Source organism: Rhinolophus ferrumequinum, chromosome 16 (genome assembly GCF_004115265.2).
Source record: "Rhinolophus ferrumequinum isolate MPI-CBG mRhiFer1 chromosome 16, mRhiFer1_v1.p, whole genome shotgun sequence".
In the NCBI taxonomy this organism is placed as follows: Eukaryota; Metazoa; Chordata; class Mammalia; order Chiroptera; family Rhinolophidae; genus Rhinolophus; species Rhinolophus ferrumequinum.
The window spans coordinates 23,647,933-23,667,647 of NC_046299.1; the positions used below are offsets into that span (position 1 = coordinate 23,647,933).

At 51.8% G+C, this 19,715-nt stretch overlaps 1 protein-coding gene across 3 annotated transcripts; it reads right to left on the reverse strand.

Moving 5' to 3' along the window:
• Positions 1 to 11,502: 11,502 nt before the first annotated feature.
• On the reverse strand, positions 11,503 to 19,662 carry SFXN3 (sideroflexin 3). 3 transcript variants are annotated; one of them, XM_033130552.1, is made up of 11 exons: positions 19,371 to 19,662; positions 17,055 to 17,218; positions 16,229 to 16,399; positions 15,784 to 15,882; positions 15,351 to 15,426; positions 15,105 to 15,190; positions 14,709 to 14,836; positions 14,460 to 14,509; positions 13,667 to 13,716; positions 13,141 to 13,188; positions 11,503 to 12,886 (listed from the first exon to the last, which is right to left on the reverse strand). In XM_033130552.1, the coding sequence occupies exons 2-11, from the start codon at positions 17,213 to 17,215 to the stop codon at positions 12,790 to 12,792; spliced, it is 966 nt and encodes a 321-aa protein (XP_032986443.1). In that variant the 5' UTR covers positions 17,216 to 17,218; positions 19,371 to 19,662; the 3' UTR covers positions 11,503 to 12,789. The 3 variants fall into 3 exon arrangements, with proteins under 3 accessions (XP_032986443.1, XP_032986444.1, XP_032986442.1); XM_033130553.1 differs by lacking the exon at positions 19,371 to 19,662 and adding an exon at positions 19,237 to 19,340; XM_033130551.1 differs by lacking the exon at positions 19,371 to 19,662 and adding an exon at positions 18,403 to 18,639.
• Between the last annotated feature and the right edge of the window lie 53 nt (positions 19,663 to 19,715).

Here is a 19,715-nt window from a genome sequence, read left to right on the forward strand (position 1 = left end):
TGCACCTGGAGCCAGCACTGCAGCTGGTGTTTTATAAATACCCCAGATTCAAGAGCCAAGCTGTAGACAAGCAGGTGAGTGTGTGCCCAGACAGCAGACGTGGGGAGGTGATGGGAACATCGCTGTTCACAGCATCTGGTCACCTGAGGCCAAAGTGCTTCAGGGTCGGCATCAAGAGGAGAAATGCTCTGGGGATGTGGGGCTGGCGGTGGGGTCGGCAGGTCAGTCCCCTGTGAGGCTAGGACATTTGAGAGGTCTTGGGAAGAACCTCCAGCTGCTCCTAGTGCTGAGCCAGGAAGGTGGGAGGTGAGAGTAGTTATAGCTGATATCAGCTGCTGGTGTTGCCAGGAACTTTCCTGGCTGTGGGTGGTTGCGGTGGGGGGCGTGGTGAGTTGAAATCAGGTGGCTCTCTGAACTAAGAGTAGTGTGAGCTTCTGAGCCACGGGGTTGAGGTGTCCCACCCCAGTTTTCCTCATTCTTGTCCCTTTCCTCTCCTTGCTGGAGGGTCTGTAGTGAGGCAGCCCAGCTACTTCACAGGGAAAAATAGGATTGGAGCCCTTCTTTGGTTCAGAAACACAGCAATTTACCTAAGGCCCCGGGGCCACCATCCTGTGCAGTGCATGGAGGTGAGAAGGAAAAGGAGGAAAGGGCTTGTCCAGAGTTCCTTCACCTCGGCCCAGGGGCTCAGATGCGACTTCCCTGGCCGTGTGGATAGCAGGGAGGATGAGGCGCCGTCAGGGGACGAGGGCACTGCCCGGTTCCGCGGCCCAGTCAAGTGGGTGGCCCAGAGCCCAGAACCCTGCGCCTTGACTGGGATCCCGAATCCAAGGGCCGGAGCGCCCCCTGCGGGGACTGAGGGTGCCAATGGGCAGGTGGCGGTGCCGGGCGAGGAGGCGGGCGGAGGGAGCTCCAGCCCCGCCTGGGAGCCTGGTGCGCCCGCATCCCACCTGCGCGAAGACACCCCGCCCTGGGAGGAGAGGCGGGACTCCGAGGCAGGTCGGATTCCCAGCCAGCTCTCTCCTCACAGGAGGCGGCCCATTATCCGGCGTCGTTAAAGAGCAATTAGATGGAAATTAAGCCGAGAACAAGTATTGATTATCTCATTAAGGCCGGGGGAGCCCGCTCTGTCAGTGAGAGTTTACCGCCGCTCACCCCATTATCTGCAAGGTGAAAGCCTGCGGTCATCAAAACCCAGTGAAGTATCGATCTTACCCCCCAAACCAGTCCGGCCCCTTTCCCCCTAGAGTAAGTGGGTTCTAGAGAGGTAACAGCAGGGGTGTAATGAAGTGAAGGAAGAGCTCAGGCCCCCACTCGCTCCGACTTAGCATTCCCTTTGTAGTTCCCTGCATTTTATTTTATCATTTTTTTTTTGCTCCCAAATCATTATTTTTCCCTGATGCTACCGGAGGGCATGGGGGTGGTGAAGGAGAGATCAGAGACAGTTCATATCCTTCCAGGCAGGGCTGGAGAGGTGGGGCTCCCCTAGTTTTACATCCAAGGAAGAGAAACTAGATTTGAGACTAAAAGGAAAGAATGTACCCCTATTGACACAGAATAGGGCGTCCCTGGGGCTCAAACCCCTGTAGGGAGAGTGAAAGTTTTACTTCTTGGTGACTACCATCACCAAAGGAAGAGATACCAGGGACAGCCTCACACTTTCCCCCAAGGTGTAGGAAACTCAGCATTCAGAAGGAGATTCCTCTGGGTCCTAGATGATGTGACCTTTGGAGAAAAATCATAGTGTGTTGGAGAGAAAAGTTGTTTTCATGCTGGCTTTGATTCTAGCTGACTGTGTGACTTCAGGCAAGTCATTTGCCTCTCCAGGCCATGGAGTCCTCAAAAGAATGGGGTTGGAAGAGCTCAGGTTCCTGAGCCCTCAACAACTATGGTCTGTCCCACCAAGTGCCGAGCTCCTGGCTGGCAGGCAGAATGCAGTTGTGTGCCCAGCCCTTGCCTGCCTTCCTGGAACTTCTGGCTTCAAGGGGGAGAAGACATCGAACTGATAATACAGAAATAATTAATCAGTTACAATTATGATATGAATGCAGGTGCTATGAGGGTGTTTAAGAAAGGGGGGGAGCTAGCACAGGAAACAGATGTTTCAATAAAAACAAAACAAAACGAACAAACAAACAAACAGGGAACAAGCCTGTTGCCCACTCATTCATTCAACTCACAATTACTGAAGTCGCTGCAGAGCCCCTGGTGAGCAACACGATGGTCCCTTCCCCCCGGAGCCCACCATCCAGTGGGAGAGACAGACATCAATGATACTATCACAAATAAAGGTAAAAGCACGCATACGGTACATACGAGTATGCTGAAAAATATGACAGGGAGCAATGAGTGAGAATAAGAGAACTGACATGGGGGAGAGGGGTTTGATGACGCCTTTCCTAGAAAGCAATGGTCAGTCCCTCAGGCAAAGATCAGAAGTCCTTCAATCGAGCCCGTGGGGGAAATGGGAAAGTACCCTGGAGGGGGCGCACTTTCCTTCCCCACTCGACTTGCTTTGGAGCACGCGCGGGTCGGAGACCCAGCATCCGGAGTAAGATTCCGATCTCCTATACTCCCGACACCATTATGGGTCTCACCTGAGAGCCTCAGGTGCGCCCCAAGGCCGGAAAATGAGGCGGAGGAAGGCATGGCGGCGGCAGGTGGTGCGCCCGGCCCGCACGAGGTTGGCCCATGTGGAGTGAGAGGCTCTGCAGCGATATCTGGGCTCATCTCCCTGCCCCGGAGCCGGGCAACTATTAATCTTGGTTGACGGTTTCTAAAGTCCTAATTGCGAGGTGGGGAGAGAGGCCTAGTCCGCCCTAAAGGTAGAAGCAGCTAATGGGCCTCTTCATCACCGCCAGGAGCGGGTCCCTGGCGGGGGGCGAGGGGCGCTGCAGCAGGTGAGAAGCGGAGCCGGCGCCGGCCCTTAATGAAGCTGCTGGGCTGGGGCGAACCGAGAAGGGAGATCCGGGGAGGGAGGCGGTTCCAGGGGCGAGAGGACGGTTCACTCACCCCTGCGCTGACAGCCCAGCTCTGGGGCTCACCGAGACGCCCTTCAGCGGAGGAAGCTTCCTGGGGACGCAGTGCGGGGGAGGGGTGCTGGGTTAGACCTGCATCTGCATGGATCTTTTCAGAGGTGACCAGAGTTGGGCTGTATACGAGGAGAGGGGGAGTGTCTGAGAGTCCTGGTCACCCTGTAATAAGCGCGGGCACGAAGTGGGCGCTCCGATATTTGCTGACCTACTAGGCCTGTGCCCGACGTACGCAGGGGGTAGATTTGGGGAGCAAATGTGACTTCGTGGGCCTCCGGGACCCCAGTAACTCCAGAGCTTCTTGTCTTTTCATAGCCGCTACTCATTCCCCCTATGTGATTAGGTTTTCCTTCTGGAGAGGGCTTGTGAGCCCCCAACCCTTCAACTTTCAAGACCGTCCCCTCCTCCAGCATAAGCTAGCAGGACCTTTTACTAACTCAGTCTTCCCAAAGCATCCCTCTCACCGCTCCCCCCAACACACACACACCTCCTGGCCCAAACTGCCCGGGGCGGGGGCTGGTGCCCGGTCGGCACCCCCCAGCCGGTCGGCGCCGCGCCTCCGCCTCCCCTGGGATCCATTGCATCCTGGAGCCCTCGCTTCTCTGTGGGCCTCGCTGTCTCTTGCTCGCTGTCAGCCTCTCTCTCGCTCCCTCCCCCTTTCAGCCGCATCAGAAATATATTGTATTCTCACCTAATCCTGTTCAATTACAGCATAATAAAACACATAATAAAAACCTAATTCATTTTTCTCTCGCGCCCCCCATCTCCCGGCATCTTCTTGCTCGGGATTAAAATTTGTCTTCATGTTTGTGGCAACCGCATTCCCGGCGCCTCCGCATCTTTAATGTATGAGCCTGGGAGCTAGGGACCCGCCGTTTCAATCGTCTTAGCGCCGGGTAGGCGCCCGCCAGTCACCTGAGGATGCGGGAGGGAAAGGAGGGAGAAACGTAGACCTCCAGCGTGGCCCCAGCAACGTGGCCCCAGCGGCGGCCACCCTTCCCTTCCACTGGATGGGGGCTCAAAGGCCTTCAGATTTCCAGTGGCTTCGGTCCCATCCAACAGACCCGGTACCGCCTCGAGGGGGCGCAGTGTGGGGCAATTCTCTGTGGATGGAGTTGACTAAGGAGACTGGGCTACCTTGTGCTGCCCAGCCTGAGATGCAGAGCAGAGCCAGGGAGGGAGGGAAGCCACTGTCCTCAGCCTGCATTCTCTCCTTTGCTTCTGATCTGCTGATTTGGACCGGCTAATTCTGCTCTAGCTTCCAAGTTACCACCACCATCCCCAGTCCCTAAGGACTCCACCACTCTCTGATCATGTTATGAGTAACCGAGATCACTGAAAGAAGCTTATAACATCCCAAAAGGAATAATTAAAAATTTAATAAAAGAAAATTTCCTACATAGCACGCAGTGGGTTTACAAGGGGCAGGTCTGAGACCCAAATACAACCCAGAGCTATTCTCTCATTCCTTCATTTTTCCCTTCATTCATTTATTCAGGGAATCCCAAACTTTCTACATTCATGGAACCCTTAGGTTTTCAGTAATTTTGTCACAGCACCCTAGGCCAAAAGAAATAGTTAACAATTTCCTTTAAGTACTTCGGTCCAAACAACATAAGCATTTATGTCCTAATTCCTTTGCAGCTGTTTAAAAAACTAATACACATAAACTGATAGGAAAAAAGAATATTTTTGTCATTTTTTCCCCTCATTACTTACTAATGGGACATGTGTGCCTGTTGGATTCTGCACAACTTTTCAACACTTGGAATCAGCCTGGACATTGCCACCCTTGTTTCCTGTTCCACAATGACTTCTGTGTAGTTCTTGCTTTTTTTTTTTTTTTGTCACAGTTCTTGCTTTTTTGTCATCAAAACCCCAGTTTTGCAAAGACATTAAAAGTAATGTACCACAATCTAATTTTTAAACTGTGAGCTCGAGCTAGTAGTCTGTGCAGTGTCCAACAGATGGCAAGTATTGCTGGACTGGGTTCTCCTCAAAAACTTAAAATGTCCTATGAGTTCATTGTGGCACTCTAGGGTGCTTCAGTACACAGTTTGGAAACTGCAGATTTAGGGAGGCTGCCTGTTTTCCTTTCACAACAAGCCTCCTTAGAGGTCTTGGAAAGTTTGGGACAATTGACTAGAGGTCATCTGATTTGGCCAAAGGAAAAGAATTTGAATCTTATCCGCAACTCAGGGACCAGATATACGCAAAGGAGTCTGACAACCTGGAGGGTCAGGTGTTGGAAGCCAGCTTGCAGAAAATCACTAGCAGTGATGAAGAAGTCCAGCAGGATGAACCAGACTCAGCAGAAGCCTTGAGTACCATTAAAAGCAATGCTTCCAGGTATATTGTAGGGTGACCTTACATCACCACTACCCAGCACTACTCCCCACCCCCACTGTGCGTTGGTGCCTTGGAAAGGAGTTCATGAAAACGAACTATATCACCAGAGGCCCAAGCAACTGCTGTGGGACCACCTCAATAGGAACTGGATAAGAATAAGATGTGTCTCCTTTCCAGCATGTCTTAAATAATAGCAGCTCAGTGCCAGCTCCAAGAAACCGCACAAGTGGAGGGTAGATCAGTACCACACGGTACTGTCAAAGGGAAAAGGCATTGGCATGTGCAGGGAAGCAGACAGACAACAGAGTTGGAGACAGTGGCTCTGATTACATATGAGACACTCTCTCCCTCACCCCCCTGCATTTGGGACTCCTGGAGAGACACAGAAGAGGGAGGACTGAGCTTCTTTTGCTGGCCATCTATGTAGGGACATACAAAGGTCTTACAATTAAGTTCATGAACTTATCCTAGAAAAAGTGCTCATACCTCATTGCTGAATATCACTACGGTCACCTTCGAAGTACTCCCCTTGGGAAGCTATGCACTGACGCCAGCACCTCGTCCACCCTTCAAAGCAATTTTGGAACTCTTTTTCTGGAATGGCCATCAGAGCTGGTGTCATATTACCCTTGATGTCCTGACTGTCATCCAGATGTCTTCCTTTCAATATTTCCTTTGTCTTCAGGTAAGAAAGAAGTCACTGGGGGCCAGATCAGGTGAGTAGGAGGGTGTTCCAATACAGTTATTTGTTTACTGGCTAAAAACTCCCTCACAGACAGTGCCGTGTGAGCTGGTGCATTGTCGTGATGCAAGAGCCATGAATTGTTGGCGAAAAGTTCAGGTCGTCTAACTTTTTCACGCAGCCTTTTCAGCACTTCCAAATGGTAAACTTGGTTATCTGTTTGTCCAGTTGGTACAAATTCATAATGAATAATCCCTCTGATATAAAATAAGTTAGCAACATCATTGCAACAGTTCATAAACTTAATTGTCAGACCTTGTATTCACATTGTTGTGAAACAGATCTCTGTAACTTTTTCATCTTGCACATCTGAAACAACTCATATCTTCACTTTTGTGCCCATAGCATCTATAATAGTGCCTGATCTACAGTAGGTACTCAGTATATATTTGCTAAATAAATGAATGTGGAATCCAAAATCCCTACTCATGACCTAGGTAAGGTCACTAACACAGTGGTTCTCAATTTGTTTTACTCTTCAACAAATCTAAGAAAAGGTGACATATTTACAACAGAAACAATGGCTGACAGCCTTAGTGATTTACAGCCTGTAGGACATGTCCTCCCAGGGAGGCATTTCAGAATCTTGAGGGTAGTGTAGCTTGAAAAGTCCCCCAGGCAAAGTCAAGATTGTCCCTAGATACCAGCTCTGACAATTAAGCTAACGAACTTGTTGCAACAATGTTGCTAACCTTTTTTGATATCAGAGGGATTATTCATTATGAATTTGTACCAACTGGACAAACAGTTAACCAAGTTTACCATTTGGAAGTGCTGAAAAGACTGCGTGAAAAAGTTAGATGGCCTGAACTTTTTGCCAACAATTCTTGCATCATGACAATGCACCAGCTCACACGGCACTGTCTGTGAGGAAGCATTTAGCCAGTAAACAAATAACTGTATTGGAACACCCTTCCTACTCACCTGATCTGGCCTCCAATGACTTCTTTCTTTACCCTAAGATAAAGGAAATATTGAAAGGAAGACATTTTGATGACATTCAGGACATCAAGGGTGATAAGACAACAGCTCTGATGGCCATTCCAGAAAAAGAGTTCTAAAATTGCTTTGAAGGGTGGACTAGGCACTGGCATCGGTGCATAGCTTCCCAAGGGGAATACATTGTAGGTGACCATAGTGATATTCAGCAACAAGGTATGTAGCACTTTTTCTAGGATGAGTTCACGAACTTAACGTCAGACCCCATATACTTAACACCACTGAATTATACACTTAAACATGGTTAAGATGGTAAATTTTATGTTACGTGTTTTTTATCATAATTAGAGAAAAAGTTAAGATATGGTGCCTGCCCTCAGGGGGGGTTTCATTTAAACTGGAGAGAATCATTTGTACATCTGTATAAGACCAATAATAAACATGTAATAAACACCTATCAGGGTGAGTCCCAGCTCACAACAATTGCCCTACTTTGGGTACAGCCCCAACCACAGAGGTGGACCTGAATTAATGATGTTCAATGTCCTTGCAACTTGACCCTGACCTCTGGCCACCTCCTAGGGATAGACAACTGATCTAAGCTGTACCAATTTTTGAAACGTGAATGGAGAGAACGGAGACTGGAGCTGGTTGAAACTATATCTTAGTAGCTGTGCCCATAAACTCCAGTTACTGAGCTCCCCCCGCCCCCCAGCTGCCCAGCTTCCTGCCCTTTCCAAGGCCAAGTTGGTTAGCTCCATCTTTGGTTCTTAGAGCTACAGACAAATCCTTCCAATACACCCCCTATGTACCGAAGCTAGTCACAATTATTCTCTGCTGTTTTCCACAAAATAACTTCAATTAAAACCAAACCAGAAGTGCTTCTGCTGAGAAATAAGTTGTCAATTTCTACAAAGCAAGTTTAACAGAATGTGGTGAGAAAGAATACAGTTGTTTTCATCATTACACACGAATGAATGAATGAATGAATGAATGAATGAAATGAAAGCTGTCAATTGATTGAGGACTTGCTGGTGATAGAGGAGAGGTCTTCAGTCAGAAAATAACATAGGTGGTTTATTGGTTAATTTATAGATTAACATAGCAGATTGTTGCTCCATAAGCAAACATTTCACTCTGAAGGAGCTGCTTTTTGCTTGTTACAGGGGGGGGTTATTTTCCTACAGGATATATGGGGGCAAAGAGGAAGGAGTGGCGTCTGGCCCCAGCTATGCAGGGTTCCTCCCACATTCTCCTGGTCATTATTCAGCTGCAAAATCTAATTGATGGAAGAGGAGGAAGCTGGAGGAGGCTGTGGCCCCAAGCTGATGGTGCAGTGGTCCCTCTGGCAGCCTGAACTGGGAGTGCCAAAAAGGAAAAAGATGTGTGTGCATAGCAAGAGAGAAGGGAGCAACTCAGGAAGCTCCCTTTTGGGAAATGATCCAACTGGGTCAAGATTCTGCCACAATTTGTAGCAAAAGGTTGCCCCACAGGAGGACCCGAGATCACTCACTGCAAGGCGCGGAGAGACGAGGACTGGGAGAGGCGTCTTAATGACTGCTGGGCACAGGCTGTGTTCCTAAAGATGAGAAGGGACTCTGTGTCCCTGGAGAAGGGACTCTGTTCACCCAACAAGCTATTTCTACCCAGAGTCTGGCACAGAGCCACTCTTAGCAGAGTTTAGTAAACGTTTCCTGAACAAGGGATGAAAGGGCGGAGAGAGGGAGAGGGGAGAACCGCGCAAAAGGCAGGGCCAATAGCCCCGAAGGCTGCTGAACAGATCAGGGCTTGGGACCCAGGAAAGGCCTCGCATGATTCCTCCAAAACCTCGCGGATTTCCGGGTAGGAAGTCAAAGGGCGGGCACTGAGGCGCTTATGGGCTTAGAAACTGGAACGGAGGAAGGGGACTTGGCAGATTTAGCGGTCCAGGACCGAGGTCACTCGGGAAGCGTACCTGAGACACGGTTCCAGGCTCAGGTAGCGAAGAATTGTATTTCAGGCCTGCGGGGCTAAAGCTGTTGCCAGGGAATTGGAAGGAGGTGGAGCCGAGCCTAACTTTGACTGACAGGGACCACGCTCCTGACTGGCTACATCCCACAGGGGCGTGGCTTGCTTGTGACTGACAGAATCCCGGTCTGGGGCTGACTTGAGACTGACAAGCTTGACTGCAAGGAAATGGAGTCGGGAGGCTTGGCTCTGACCCGTGGGGCACCGGATCCGCTGGGACTAGGCTAGTCTGATTGGCATGAACCCACAGGGCCGGAGCTGAAGCTGGCCCTAACCATTAGGGACTAAGCTGTCCCTAAGATGTCGGCCTCAGTCCCAGTGACCCGGGAAAAGAGCAGGATACACATGGCCCTCTTTCTATAGCCAGGCTAAGCGAGCGTTCCAGACCCAAGCCATTTTTCTCCTTAGACTGTGGGCTGAGAGAGGGGGAGGGCTGTGGTCTTTCTTAATAACGGGCAGGGTGGAAGCTCTGAAGCAGATGAGGCCAGGCGAGGGGAAGAAGGCACGGGAGGGAGGCCAACGACACAGACGCAGGCTACCAGAAGTTTCCTGGAGTCTGGAAGACTAGGAGGAAGAGAGGAGGCCCAAGAATGGGGCAGATTACTTTCCAATGAGAAAAGTGCTACCTCTGCCCAAATGCTGACTTCCAAGGAAAAGTCTAAGTATGTGAAGGCAGTTTGGAAAACGTATCTGGCTAGGATTTCCCTCTAGAGAGCCTGTGAAGTTAGCCTAAAGCTATTTTTTTGCTTTGAGACGCTGGTGTGGAAATAGGAAGGAAAGATGGCCGGAAAGCATTCCTTTCTAACTTGTCCACTGATGCCCTAGCCAGTCTTCTCTCTGACATGGTTTAGTGTTATCTGCAAAGCACAGATAATTCTGTTATAAAAGGTTCTCAATGGCTGTGTTTTACAGAGATCCCTGCACCAACTACCCAAGTGGGTTAATCTTACACAGATTTTCCAGTAAAAGTGCAAGGCCTCTTTTCAAGAGGAATACCAAAGGCCAAAGGTATAACTGCAGAAAGAGGTTTCAAGAGTTGACCCAGGGCTCCAGTGGGCTTGATGGGAGGTGCTGATCCAGACTGGCAGAAGAGGATAGAATTGAAACCAAGTTTTCCATATCATCAAGAATGGGAGTCTTTGCTTTTACCCCTTCAGCTATAAACCCCCAAGCTTGGACACTCGTCAGTGGCTTTTGTAGAAAGGTCTGTGAACATTTGTGGGCCTGTCAGTTTTGCTGTCCTGAAATGTCAAATGGACTAGGAAAATGACTTCAAGTTTGGCTGGCAGCTGGCAGGGGAGGAAGGAGCATGGCATAGTGGCTTCAGTCACACAGAGCTCGGCTTGAATCCTGACTCCACCACCTATTAGTTGTGTAGCGGTGGACAAATTTCTTAATGTCTTCAAGTCTGTGTCTTTGCTAAGAATGAACATAACATGTTTGGTCTCACAGGAGTGGTTGTGAAGATCAAGAGAGATAATGGACTTAAAGCACTTTGTTTCCTTAAACCCGGCACCACACAGTAGGACTCAGTGAACAGAAGCTGGTGTCACTGCCACTGCCTATATAACTTCTACTTCTCAAGAGGAGTGAGTGAGCCCAGGCCAAAGTAGCAGGTTCACTTCAGGCTGCTATGGGACTATTCAGCCCTAAAGATGTCTCCCTACCACCTAGTGTGAGAGCTTTGGGCTAAACAAAGAGAGATGAGAGGTATGTCCTGCAGGGAGTAGGCAATGGATTTTATTACAGAGTCATTCATATTTATTCTTAGGGTAAGAGAGGCAACTATAAACTTTTTAGTAGTAGCTCTCATTAACTGTACATAGGCATGAACTTTTGGCCTAATTTTTCCCAGAACAAAAAAGGGGGCATTTACATAAGCAAGGAGGGAGTAGAGGACACTGGGATGGGGGAAAAGGGTGTTAAGTGACAAATGGTCCCTGCCAGACTCGTCCTTGTGTTGTATCAATGGGGGCATGGAGGGGAGTGGAGGATGTTTCAGTGCCCTAACAACTTCTCTCCAATGAATGGGTAATCCTTAGCTCTTTCGCCTTCCTCTATACAGACGCCTCCCTGGGAACCACAGGCCACCACCCCATGCCAAATGCCTAAAGGAACCAAGAAGCCCAGAGCCTGAGTAGGTATATAGGTATGTGATCAGCTCCCGCCCTGGTGAAGGAAATGAAGCCAGGACTCCATCAGCTGAGGGAATAGAAGGTGGAGGCATCTGCCTACATCCCCTCTATTTTAGTACTCAGGTGCTGATGGAAGACTGATTTTCTAATCTCAGAGCGCCCTCTGCCGGGAGATGAACCTCCCTACAGAAGGGGAGGGGAGAGACTTAAGACCGACTTGGTGGGGAAAGAAGGGAAGGCCACAGGCATTAGGCTCTTCCTGGGCACTCAGGACATGGAATCAAGTGAAGATCAAAAAGTAGACAGGTTTTCAGTTTATTGAGTAACAGTGGCATCATAGCTTTTACTACTGGTGGCGGTTGGTGGGCGAGCAGGGAAGTACTCTTCGAGGATCCCTCTGGGGGCCTTCCACTCTACCACTTCAGCCAGAGGTCATGGGGGTTGGAGTCAAGGTCCGAGTCTACACCCTGTGAGTTTACCAGCACATACTCCATCCCCAAGCTCGCCTCCCCTTTACACCAGATGTGGATGCCTCTTGAGGATGGGGATTGGGGTGGGAGCAGGGCCAAGCCTCAAGAAATAGAAGGAGCTAAGGTAGGGGTTCTGCTGAATGTCTAACAAGGGTCAATGGAACACAAAATTCCCTGTCTTGGGGCCTAGTTGCCCTTGAGGATGTACTAGATACACCCACTTGGATACCTGTGGAGTTTAAGCACTGTTCCCATAGCTGTGTCCCTCTGTAAGAGGGTACGGTGGGAGCTCTTAAAGGGGAATGCTTCTCTGCCTGTGTGGCTTTTCAGTTGAGGGAGAGGATTGGAGTTTAGATTTGAGGTTATGCTGTCAGAGTGGACCGAGAACTCCTAAGATTGTGCCTGAAGATGCCCACATTGCAATGTGGTGCGGGGGGCAGGGAGGAGACGGCAAGAGTAGTACAGGATACTGACACCCCTTTGCTCTGGTAGAGAAGAGGAAATGATCTATTCCAGGATGTGCGGGGTAGTATCAGCCCCCTGCCTCCCTTAGCCTGACATGTCTTCCCCTGCCAGTTCCTGAGTCAGCTTTGGGAGCCAGGAAGCAGAAATCTGAAGGATTCAGCCCCATTTGGTCTGCTAGTGTCCCTCAGTCTGTCCTGAGATCCTGGGGCTCTTCCTGTGTCCATAAGTGGTAACGTGCTGTCAGACATGACTTGGCCAGTGGAACTATTTAGGCGAGGAAGTTCTGTGGCCTGGCTGGCTGGCTGGCAGGTGGCAGGAGGCCAAGAAGAGAAGCCAGATAGCAGGACATCCCAGGACAGCACGCCTGCTCCTAGCTTCCAGGACAGCATGTACACTCATATATCACATATGTACATAAGTAGACACACTAGCACAGGAGAAAGGGACTACGTGACCCTACTCTTTGAAATCAGAGAGGAGAGAAAAAGGCTGATGGGGGTGCCTCCCCCAGCCTAATGGATTGCTGGTCTCAATGGCTGCTGACTACCAAGGCCCCTGCCCAGTACCAGGCAGAAGAGAAAGTGGCAGGATGGCAAGGCTCCACTAAAGCAGCAGCACAAGGAGGTGAGTGAGGGGCCAGGGCTGACCCTCCCTCAGAGCCCCTTGTTGTAGTAAACCACTTCCATGCCAGGGTTTTGCTGATGGATCTGAGCTCTCAGCTCCGGCTCCAACCTGCTCACGTGTATCGAACTGCAACAGAACAGCACAGGCAGGCTGAGTGTCCCCTAAACCCAACCCCCCTCAGGCTAAGGGATCACCATCCTTCCTCTTCCCAAGCTGAAGAATCTTCTCCATTGAAGGCCACAAGGCCCAGATCACTGTCATTCCCCACCCCCAGTATAAGTATCTGCCAGGCCTCTTCCCAGAACACACTGAAGGTCAGCTGGTTCCAGAGATGTGGAGACCTGTCCAGAGCCAAACTCGGGGCGGGGGGTAGCACTTACCTTCTCTGGGGGAACAGGGCACAGCACAGGGGCGTGGCAAATACCAGGCTGGGGAGAAGAATGTTGAAAAGGTTTGTGAAGCTTTGACCTAAGCGTGTTCCCTTCCTGCCCCCCATCCCATTTCTGGAGACTGTCCCTAGGGGTGAAGACTGATTAAAGTCAACACTGGCATTAGGTTCTGGCTGAGGAAAGAACCTCCAGAGTAGTGACTCAGAGCTCCACAGCCAGAGAGTGAGACAATCAGGAATTCAATGTGTATGAAACTTCTGGATGGTACAAAAAGGTAAATTTTCATGGTTTCCTCTTGTAGGTGGAAGACTGGAACCCCTTCAACTTTACTCTTGACCTTCAAGGACAGGGATCACCCCCTAACACACACAGTATGCCCGATGGGTGTCCAAGAACCATACCTACTCAATGTATGACTGAACGATATATGTAAACATCTTAAAAGCAATAAATACCCGCCCACATCCCCCATGGAAAGGTACTCCCACACACCCTAGCTAACTCCCTGCACACTTACCAGAAGCCCACCAGTCCCACCTGCAGGGGTGCCCCCAGCCAGGCACGGCGCTGTGGGGAGACAGAGACAATGGAGTGGCATGTGTTCCCTGCCGCCACCCCATTTCACCCACCACAGCTCTATCCCATTAGCCCTGCCTGTGAACCTCGGATACGTGGCCCTTTTCTTTCTCAAGCCCACAACAGAGTCGAATCTCCAGACACCACGTTCTACTCCAGCCAGGCCTGTTTGTTGACACCCTCCCTAGTGTTCCATCACCCATTCTGGCCTCTCAGAACTGGTTCCCATGGCACTCCCTGCCATTCTTTCTCTTCCCTCACTTTCTCCAGGGGCTGCTTTCTTCAGACCCTTCACTCACTTCCTCCTGTCCCAGTGGCATGAATTTGTCCCTTTCCAAATATACCTCCTGCTCTGCATACCCTGCTCGATTTGGCCCAACCAGAGGGACCACCATTCTGTTCCTCCAATGTGCATAGTTGGTGTGCAATAAATATTTATAGCTTGTCCCTGGTCTGTGTCAGAGGTCTCTGGTGTGACACCAGTTTCCTTTAGGATAGAAACCATTCCCTTTCTTCCCTTTTCTTCTCCTCCTGTTCCCTCAATGCTCCTTCACCCCAGCCCAATTCATTCTTGCTGAATGAATGAAGGTGAATGGGGCAGCACAGGAGTGGGGCAAACAAGTGGCAAGTCTTAAACTCACTCAGGTCAGGCTGGAAAAGGGGCTGGGATTGGGGACTCACTTCTGCTCCCAATCACCACTACTTCCAGGATAGAAGGGGCGAGAGTGACCCACCTTCAGGAAGTCTTTCTTCTCCAAAGCGTTCATGATCACAGGGGGTATGGCTGAAAGGGAGGCAGGACAGAGAGGGAGGGAGTTAGTGGCATGACAGTCGGGACCCTAAGGAGGGGGCATCCCCCTTCACAGTTCCTCCCACTTCCCCCTTATGGAGTCTTATGGCCCCCAGAGTCCTCAAAACACCTGAAGAACCATACCCCTTTCTCTCAGAGCCTCCTGTGCCCCACCCAGCCACCCCTGCCTCACCCATGGCAGGAATCGCCATGCAGATTCTTGATATCACCACCTGGAAGATTCCCTGCTTGGCCGCGGTCACCGAGTGGCCAAGCCTCTGACCTGCCTCATCAGTCACCGGGATGCCCACCTGCAGCTCCCTGAGAACGGAAGTGAGGAGAGTCAGATCACAGGCCTCAAATCCTATCCAAAATGCCCTCATGGACAGCTATTCCCTGGGGTCCCTTCAGATGTCCTAGATTCAAAGGCTGGTTCTCCCACCCCAGATCCCAGCGTCAGACTGAGACTGGGCCCAGCAGCTCACGCTCAGGGAAGGAGCACGGCGCCCACTCTGGCTGGTCTGCATGGCTGGATGGTATGCCCACATGCCCGGTGGGCGTGCACAGGCCAGAAGTGGGAGCCACTCACCTCTGCCTCATCAGAGGGATGTTGATGCAGTTTGCAGCTGCTACAGCTGCAAAGGGCACAAATCTGCCAACCAGGGGGGGCAGGTGCTGGGGGAGGAAAGATATTATTTAGTGGCCCTGAAGGCAACCAGGTGGTGAAGAACTCCAGGGAAAGATATGAGGAGTCTGCAGGTCGAGGGGGAGAGGTGATGGGGATGAAGGAGGCGAATAAAGGGTGACTGGGGACCAGTGGAATGGGGGCATTTACCTTGGTGAGGAATTTGAGGCCCAGGGCTGTGGCCACAGCCCCGGTGGTGGCACTCACGTAAGCTGTTCCCAGCTGCCTATGGGTGGAAAAGCCACAACACAAGGGGGGAGGTGAACAGTCCAGTATGTAGTTCTTTCCTTCAGGGACATGCCAAATATTCAACACATAAGGTGTGGGCAGGTGGCCTCATTGCAGAGAAATGCCTCCTGGGCTCCAGGGGAGACTTGTCTGGAAGCCTCCACTCCTCCCCTTGAAGAAGAGTGGGCCCCCCAAAGCATACACAAGAGGACCCCATAAGCTCAGGCCAGGAAAGTGGGGAAGGATAGGCCGAGAGGAGGGCATGAAGCAACTGGCTGCATGGGCAGTGAGGGAACAGGATCAAGCAGGAAAGAGCCATGGTGGGCCAGGAGAAGAATCTCCGGGGATGACTCACCCCACGGTGATGGGGGCGTCGCCACTGCGGTTGGAGTAGTTAACGACAGCGTTGAAGGACTGATTCACCCACTGCCAGAACACCACAGTGGGGGTCTTCCTGAGGAAACAAAGACACTTCTGCTCCCTCTAGTGTCCCTCATCCTTGGACCCCGATAATGAAACCCCAAAGGTTACTCCCAAACCTTCAGGACTGACCAGGTGGTGGCCCTAGATCCTTCTCTGGTGACTCCTGCATGACCCTCTCCATTTACACAAACACACCCCCTGTCCCTGGGGTGGGAGGACTCAGGGCTGAGTTCTGAGGAATGGAAGGGATTCGAACACAAGCTCTCACCCACCCACCATTTTCTGCCCACACTGGCCCAGAGAGGAAACACCTACGTCAAGCTACACTCTAGCTTGGACAGAGTGCTCAGGGAGGGGACCAATGGGACAGAACCTGCCTGTAGAAGGTGAGCATGCAGCCGGTGATGGTCATGTTCATGGGCACCTGGGCTGACATGCGGCCAATCAGGACCACTTTCTCCCCCGTGTCCGGATGGAAGGCAGAGTCGTACACATACTTGGCCCTCCACAGCTGGTCTTCGGTGAGTCCTGGTGTCACCACGCCGGCCCTGCAGAGGTTACAGGGAGCAAACAGGCAATTCTAGTGGGGCAGATATGCCTTCCTAAGCCCTGCCCACATGACTCAGGGGAAGTCTGGGCAAAGGACCCAGCACTGTGGTCCCCGATCTCAGGATAAAGGAGCTCCGTGTCTCTGGGAGAGAATCAAATCTTCCCAGAAAGGGGACTCCTATTTCTATTTTTCTTCTAGCCACACAAATAGGGCTGCCCTTGTATTTCTGCCCAAAATACTGGGTCATGGGTTATGGTGGATTCCAATGGGTTAAAAATGTCTAGGGGTATTGCAAGGGTTTTTCCCCTTGAAGATAAGGGGGATGCCCTCTTACCTCCTTGGGACTCAACTTTGAGACCTTCTGTCCTTGCAGAGGGTGGCCCAGCAGTGGGATGGGTCCCTATAGAGCATTTGTAAGGCATAGAGCAGCCCCCCCACCTGTAAGTATCAATGCCATCTCCTAAACCCAACACCCTAAAATCTTTTGGATTAAAGCTCTGTGCCATAGTTGTCCATGATTTCAAAGACAAAGCCAGGGAGTGAGGGGTAGGAAAGGGTCACTCTCAAGCTTGGGGAGACAGGTGCAAAAGGTACTGTATTAAAGGCAGGGAATGAGACCCTGGATTACAAGGTCAGATGGGGAAGGGGGTCACCTGTAGTTCTGCACGATGTTCCGGGAAGCTTCCAGCTGTGCCCCAGACAGCAGCAGATTTCGGGGGTCAGTAACAGTGAAGAAGTGCTGGGCTCTACCCAGGAAAGTGCTTTGGTCCCAGCGAGGTTCCTGGATGTTGATATCTAAGGGCAACTCACCCATTTTCTGCAAGGCAGGGACCAGAATCAGAGGAGGAGGGTGTCCACGGGCTCTACTTGGGAGAGCCGTTGGTGTCCCTGTCTGCCCTGGTCCCTGGGCCTATTGCCAATTCCTTCTAGTGCTCAAGGTGACTCTAGATAGGTAAGCAACAGTGGGGGGAGGAGCTGTTTTCTAGGCAATGTCCTGGCCCAGGGACCTACTGCCACTAGAGGAGGCTGGGCGTGGGGTACAGACCCAGGAAAACAGATCTTGGGCTCCGGCCTGTGCAGATTTTCATGAGTGAGGATTATATGTGTGTGGTTGATGCCCTGAGCAGCAACTAATCCCATGCAGGCGACTCTTGTGCTCTGTATGCACAAAAATGCATATTATATGCATTCCACATCCATATTCACGTCAGCCCTTGCTGCCCTGAGACCTGGACACAAACTCCCAAGGCTGTTTGGGAAGATGGCACAAGCCATCCCACACCCTAGATCCTGATTGAAGAAGAGCAGGATCTCTTTGGCCACCCCAGAGCTTATCTATTCCAGATCTCAAACACAGGGACTCTGATGCCAACTGTGTGAATGTGTGTGTGTTTTCAACCCACACTGAATGGCCCAAGCTCTCCTTGTTCCCCAACTGGGTAGGGCTGGCGCAGACAGCCATCCACCTCTCCTGGAGCCACCTGCCTCCAGAAAGGGGCAGGATTCAGTAAGAGCCCCCTCCACCCAGCACAGAGAGGAAAGCCTGAAACAGCCATCTGGCTGCATTGGGTAAAATCCTACAGAATGACTAATCCTCTTCAACCACACTTCCTCCCTCACAGGCAGACACACCCCTCCCTCCCCTCTCACACACTGGCACTCACATACCCACACACAAAGACACCATCACGTTTGCGCTACACAGACATAAAAACAGGGTGGACACACCCTGCATTCACCAGCTAGCAAGATCGTTATTTGCAAGCCTACACACACTCCACATATAGCCCATATCCATCAGTTGCAGACACTTGAATGTGTGACCACACAGAGCCCCACCCTGACATTCTTTCCCCAACCAACCTCTTCTCATGCCCCACGAACCTCCCTACAGACGAATATTCTGAATCCGGAAAAGACTGAGAAGGCAGGCCACCCTCTCCAACTCCCAGCCCTCAACCCTCTACTTGCCTGACCCCAGAACCCCACTTGAGCACTCACACTCTCTTGGGCTCTGGGTTCCTGGCCTCTGTAGCTCTCAGACCCTCCTTCCTCTCCCCGCGTCGCCCCCGCGCTCCCACTCATCACGTGTAACGTCACGCCTGACGCTAACCAGCAGGAGGGGCGGGGGCTCCCCGGGAGCCTCCGCCCGGCGTGCCCCGGGATTGGCAGAACCTGGGGGCGGTGGGTGTCATTTGGGGCGACGCCCCCAGCCCGGGCCATCGGGATCCAGCCCCATGCTGCCTCCCAGAACCAATCCAGCTCGGGGATCAGTTCTGGCCTCGTCCCCAGACCGAGAGAGGAGGGGAGGAGCCACGGTTGCTGCCCACTTTGTTTGCAGTCCCAGGCTGGTCTCGGGAAGCACCCGGCCTCGGCAGCAAGAGGTCTAGGTGTACAGGGCGAAAGCTCGCAGCGCGCAGGGCTCAGGCAGGCGACGTGGAGGGGCCATCCATCAGAGGACTCGGATTACCGCCGGACTTGTTTACTTGATGGCTGCCTTGGCAGTGGCTTTTGCGTATTGGCCCCCTGGGCTCCTACCTCGCTTCCCGCAACCTCCTTCCTTCCGCAGCCCTCAAATTCACCACCCCTTCACAGCCCCGTTCTGCTCGTGTCTGTGCCCCTTCTACGTCCCCAGCCCTTACCTCCTCCCTAGAGCCCTCCTTATTTCTCTCTGTAACTCCTAGCTCCACGGGGTCCCCAGTTTCCTTATGCCCCCAATCCCTACCCCTGCATCACAGGTCGCAGCCCCAGTCCCTGCCCTGAGATGTGAAGGAGCAGAAGACTCAATGTAGCTCTGTCTGCATCAAGCAAGTGGATCAGAAAGATTCTTCCTACCGCTACTGTCCTGGGACCAGCTGCTCCTCCTTTCGACCTTTCTGTAACTGAGTGGACAGAGAGTCACTTTCTGAGTTAAAGGAGGATGCATGGGAAGAAGGCAGCGCTCAATCACACACACACTCACAACTCACCTACTCACAGTACTGAGCACGCCTGCCGCACACCCAGGCGCCTGCCCACTGCAGGCTCACGCCCTGCTCTGCCCAGGTGACATTCCCTCACTGAGACCTCGGGGGTGACTGCGGAGCGGTGGCAATTCCATGAGCCCTGATAGCTGGCTTGGCCCGGAGAAGACGCGGTTCTGAGCTCCCCTGCGCTGAACCCGTAGCAGGAGTCAAGCTGAGAGGGCATCAGAACTCGAACTGGAGCAAGTAGAACCCAGCGGCCCCAGCCCGGGGTGACAAAATGGCTGTCCTGGGAGCCCAAGGGAGGTGGCGGGAGGGAGTGAATGGCGGTCCTCCCAGCCAATGGGAGCG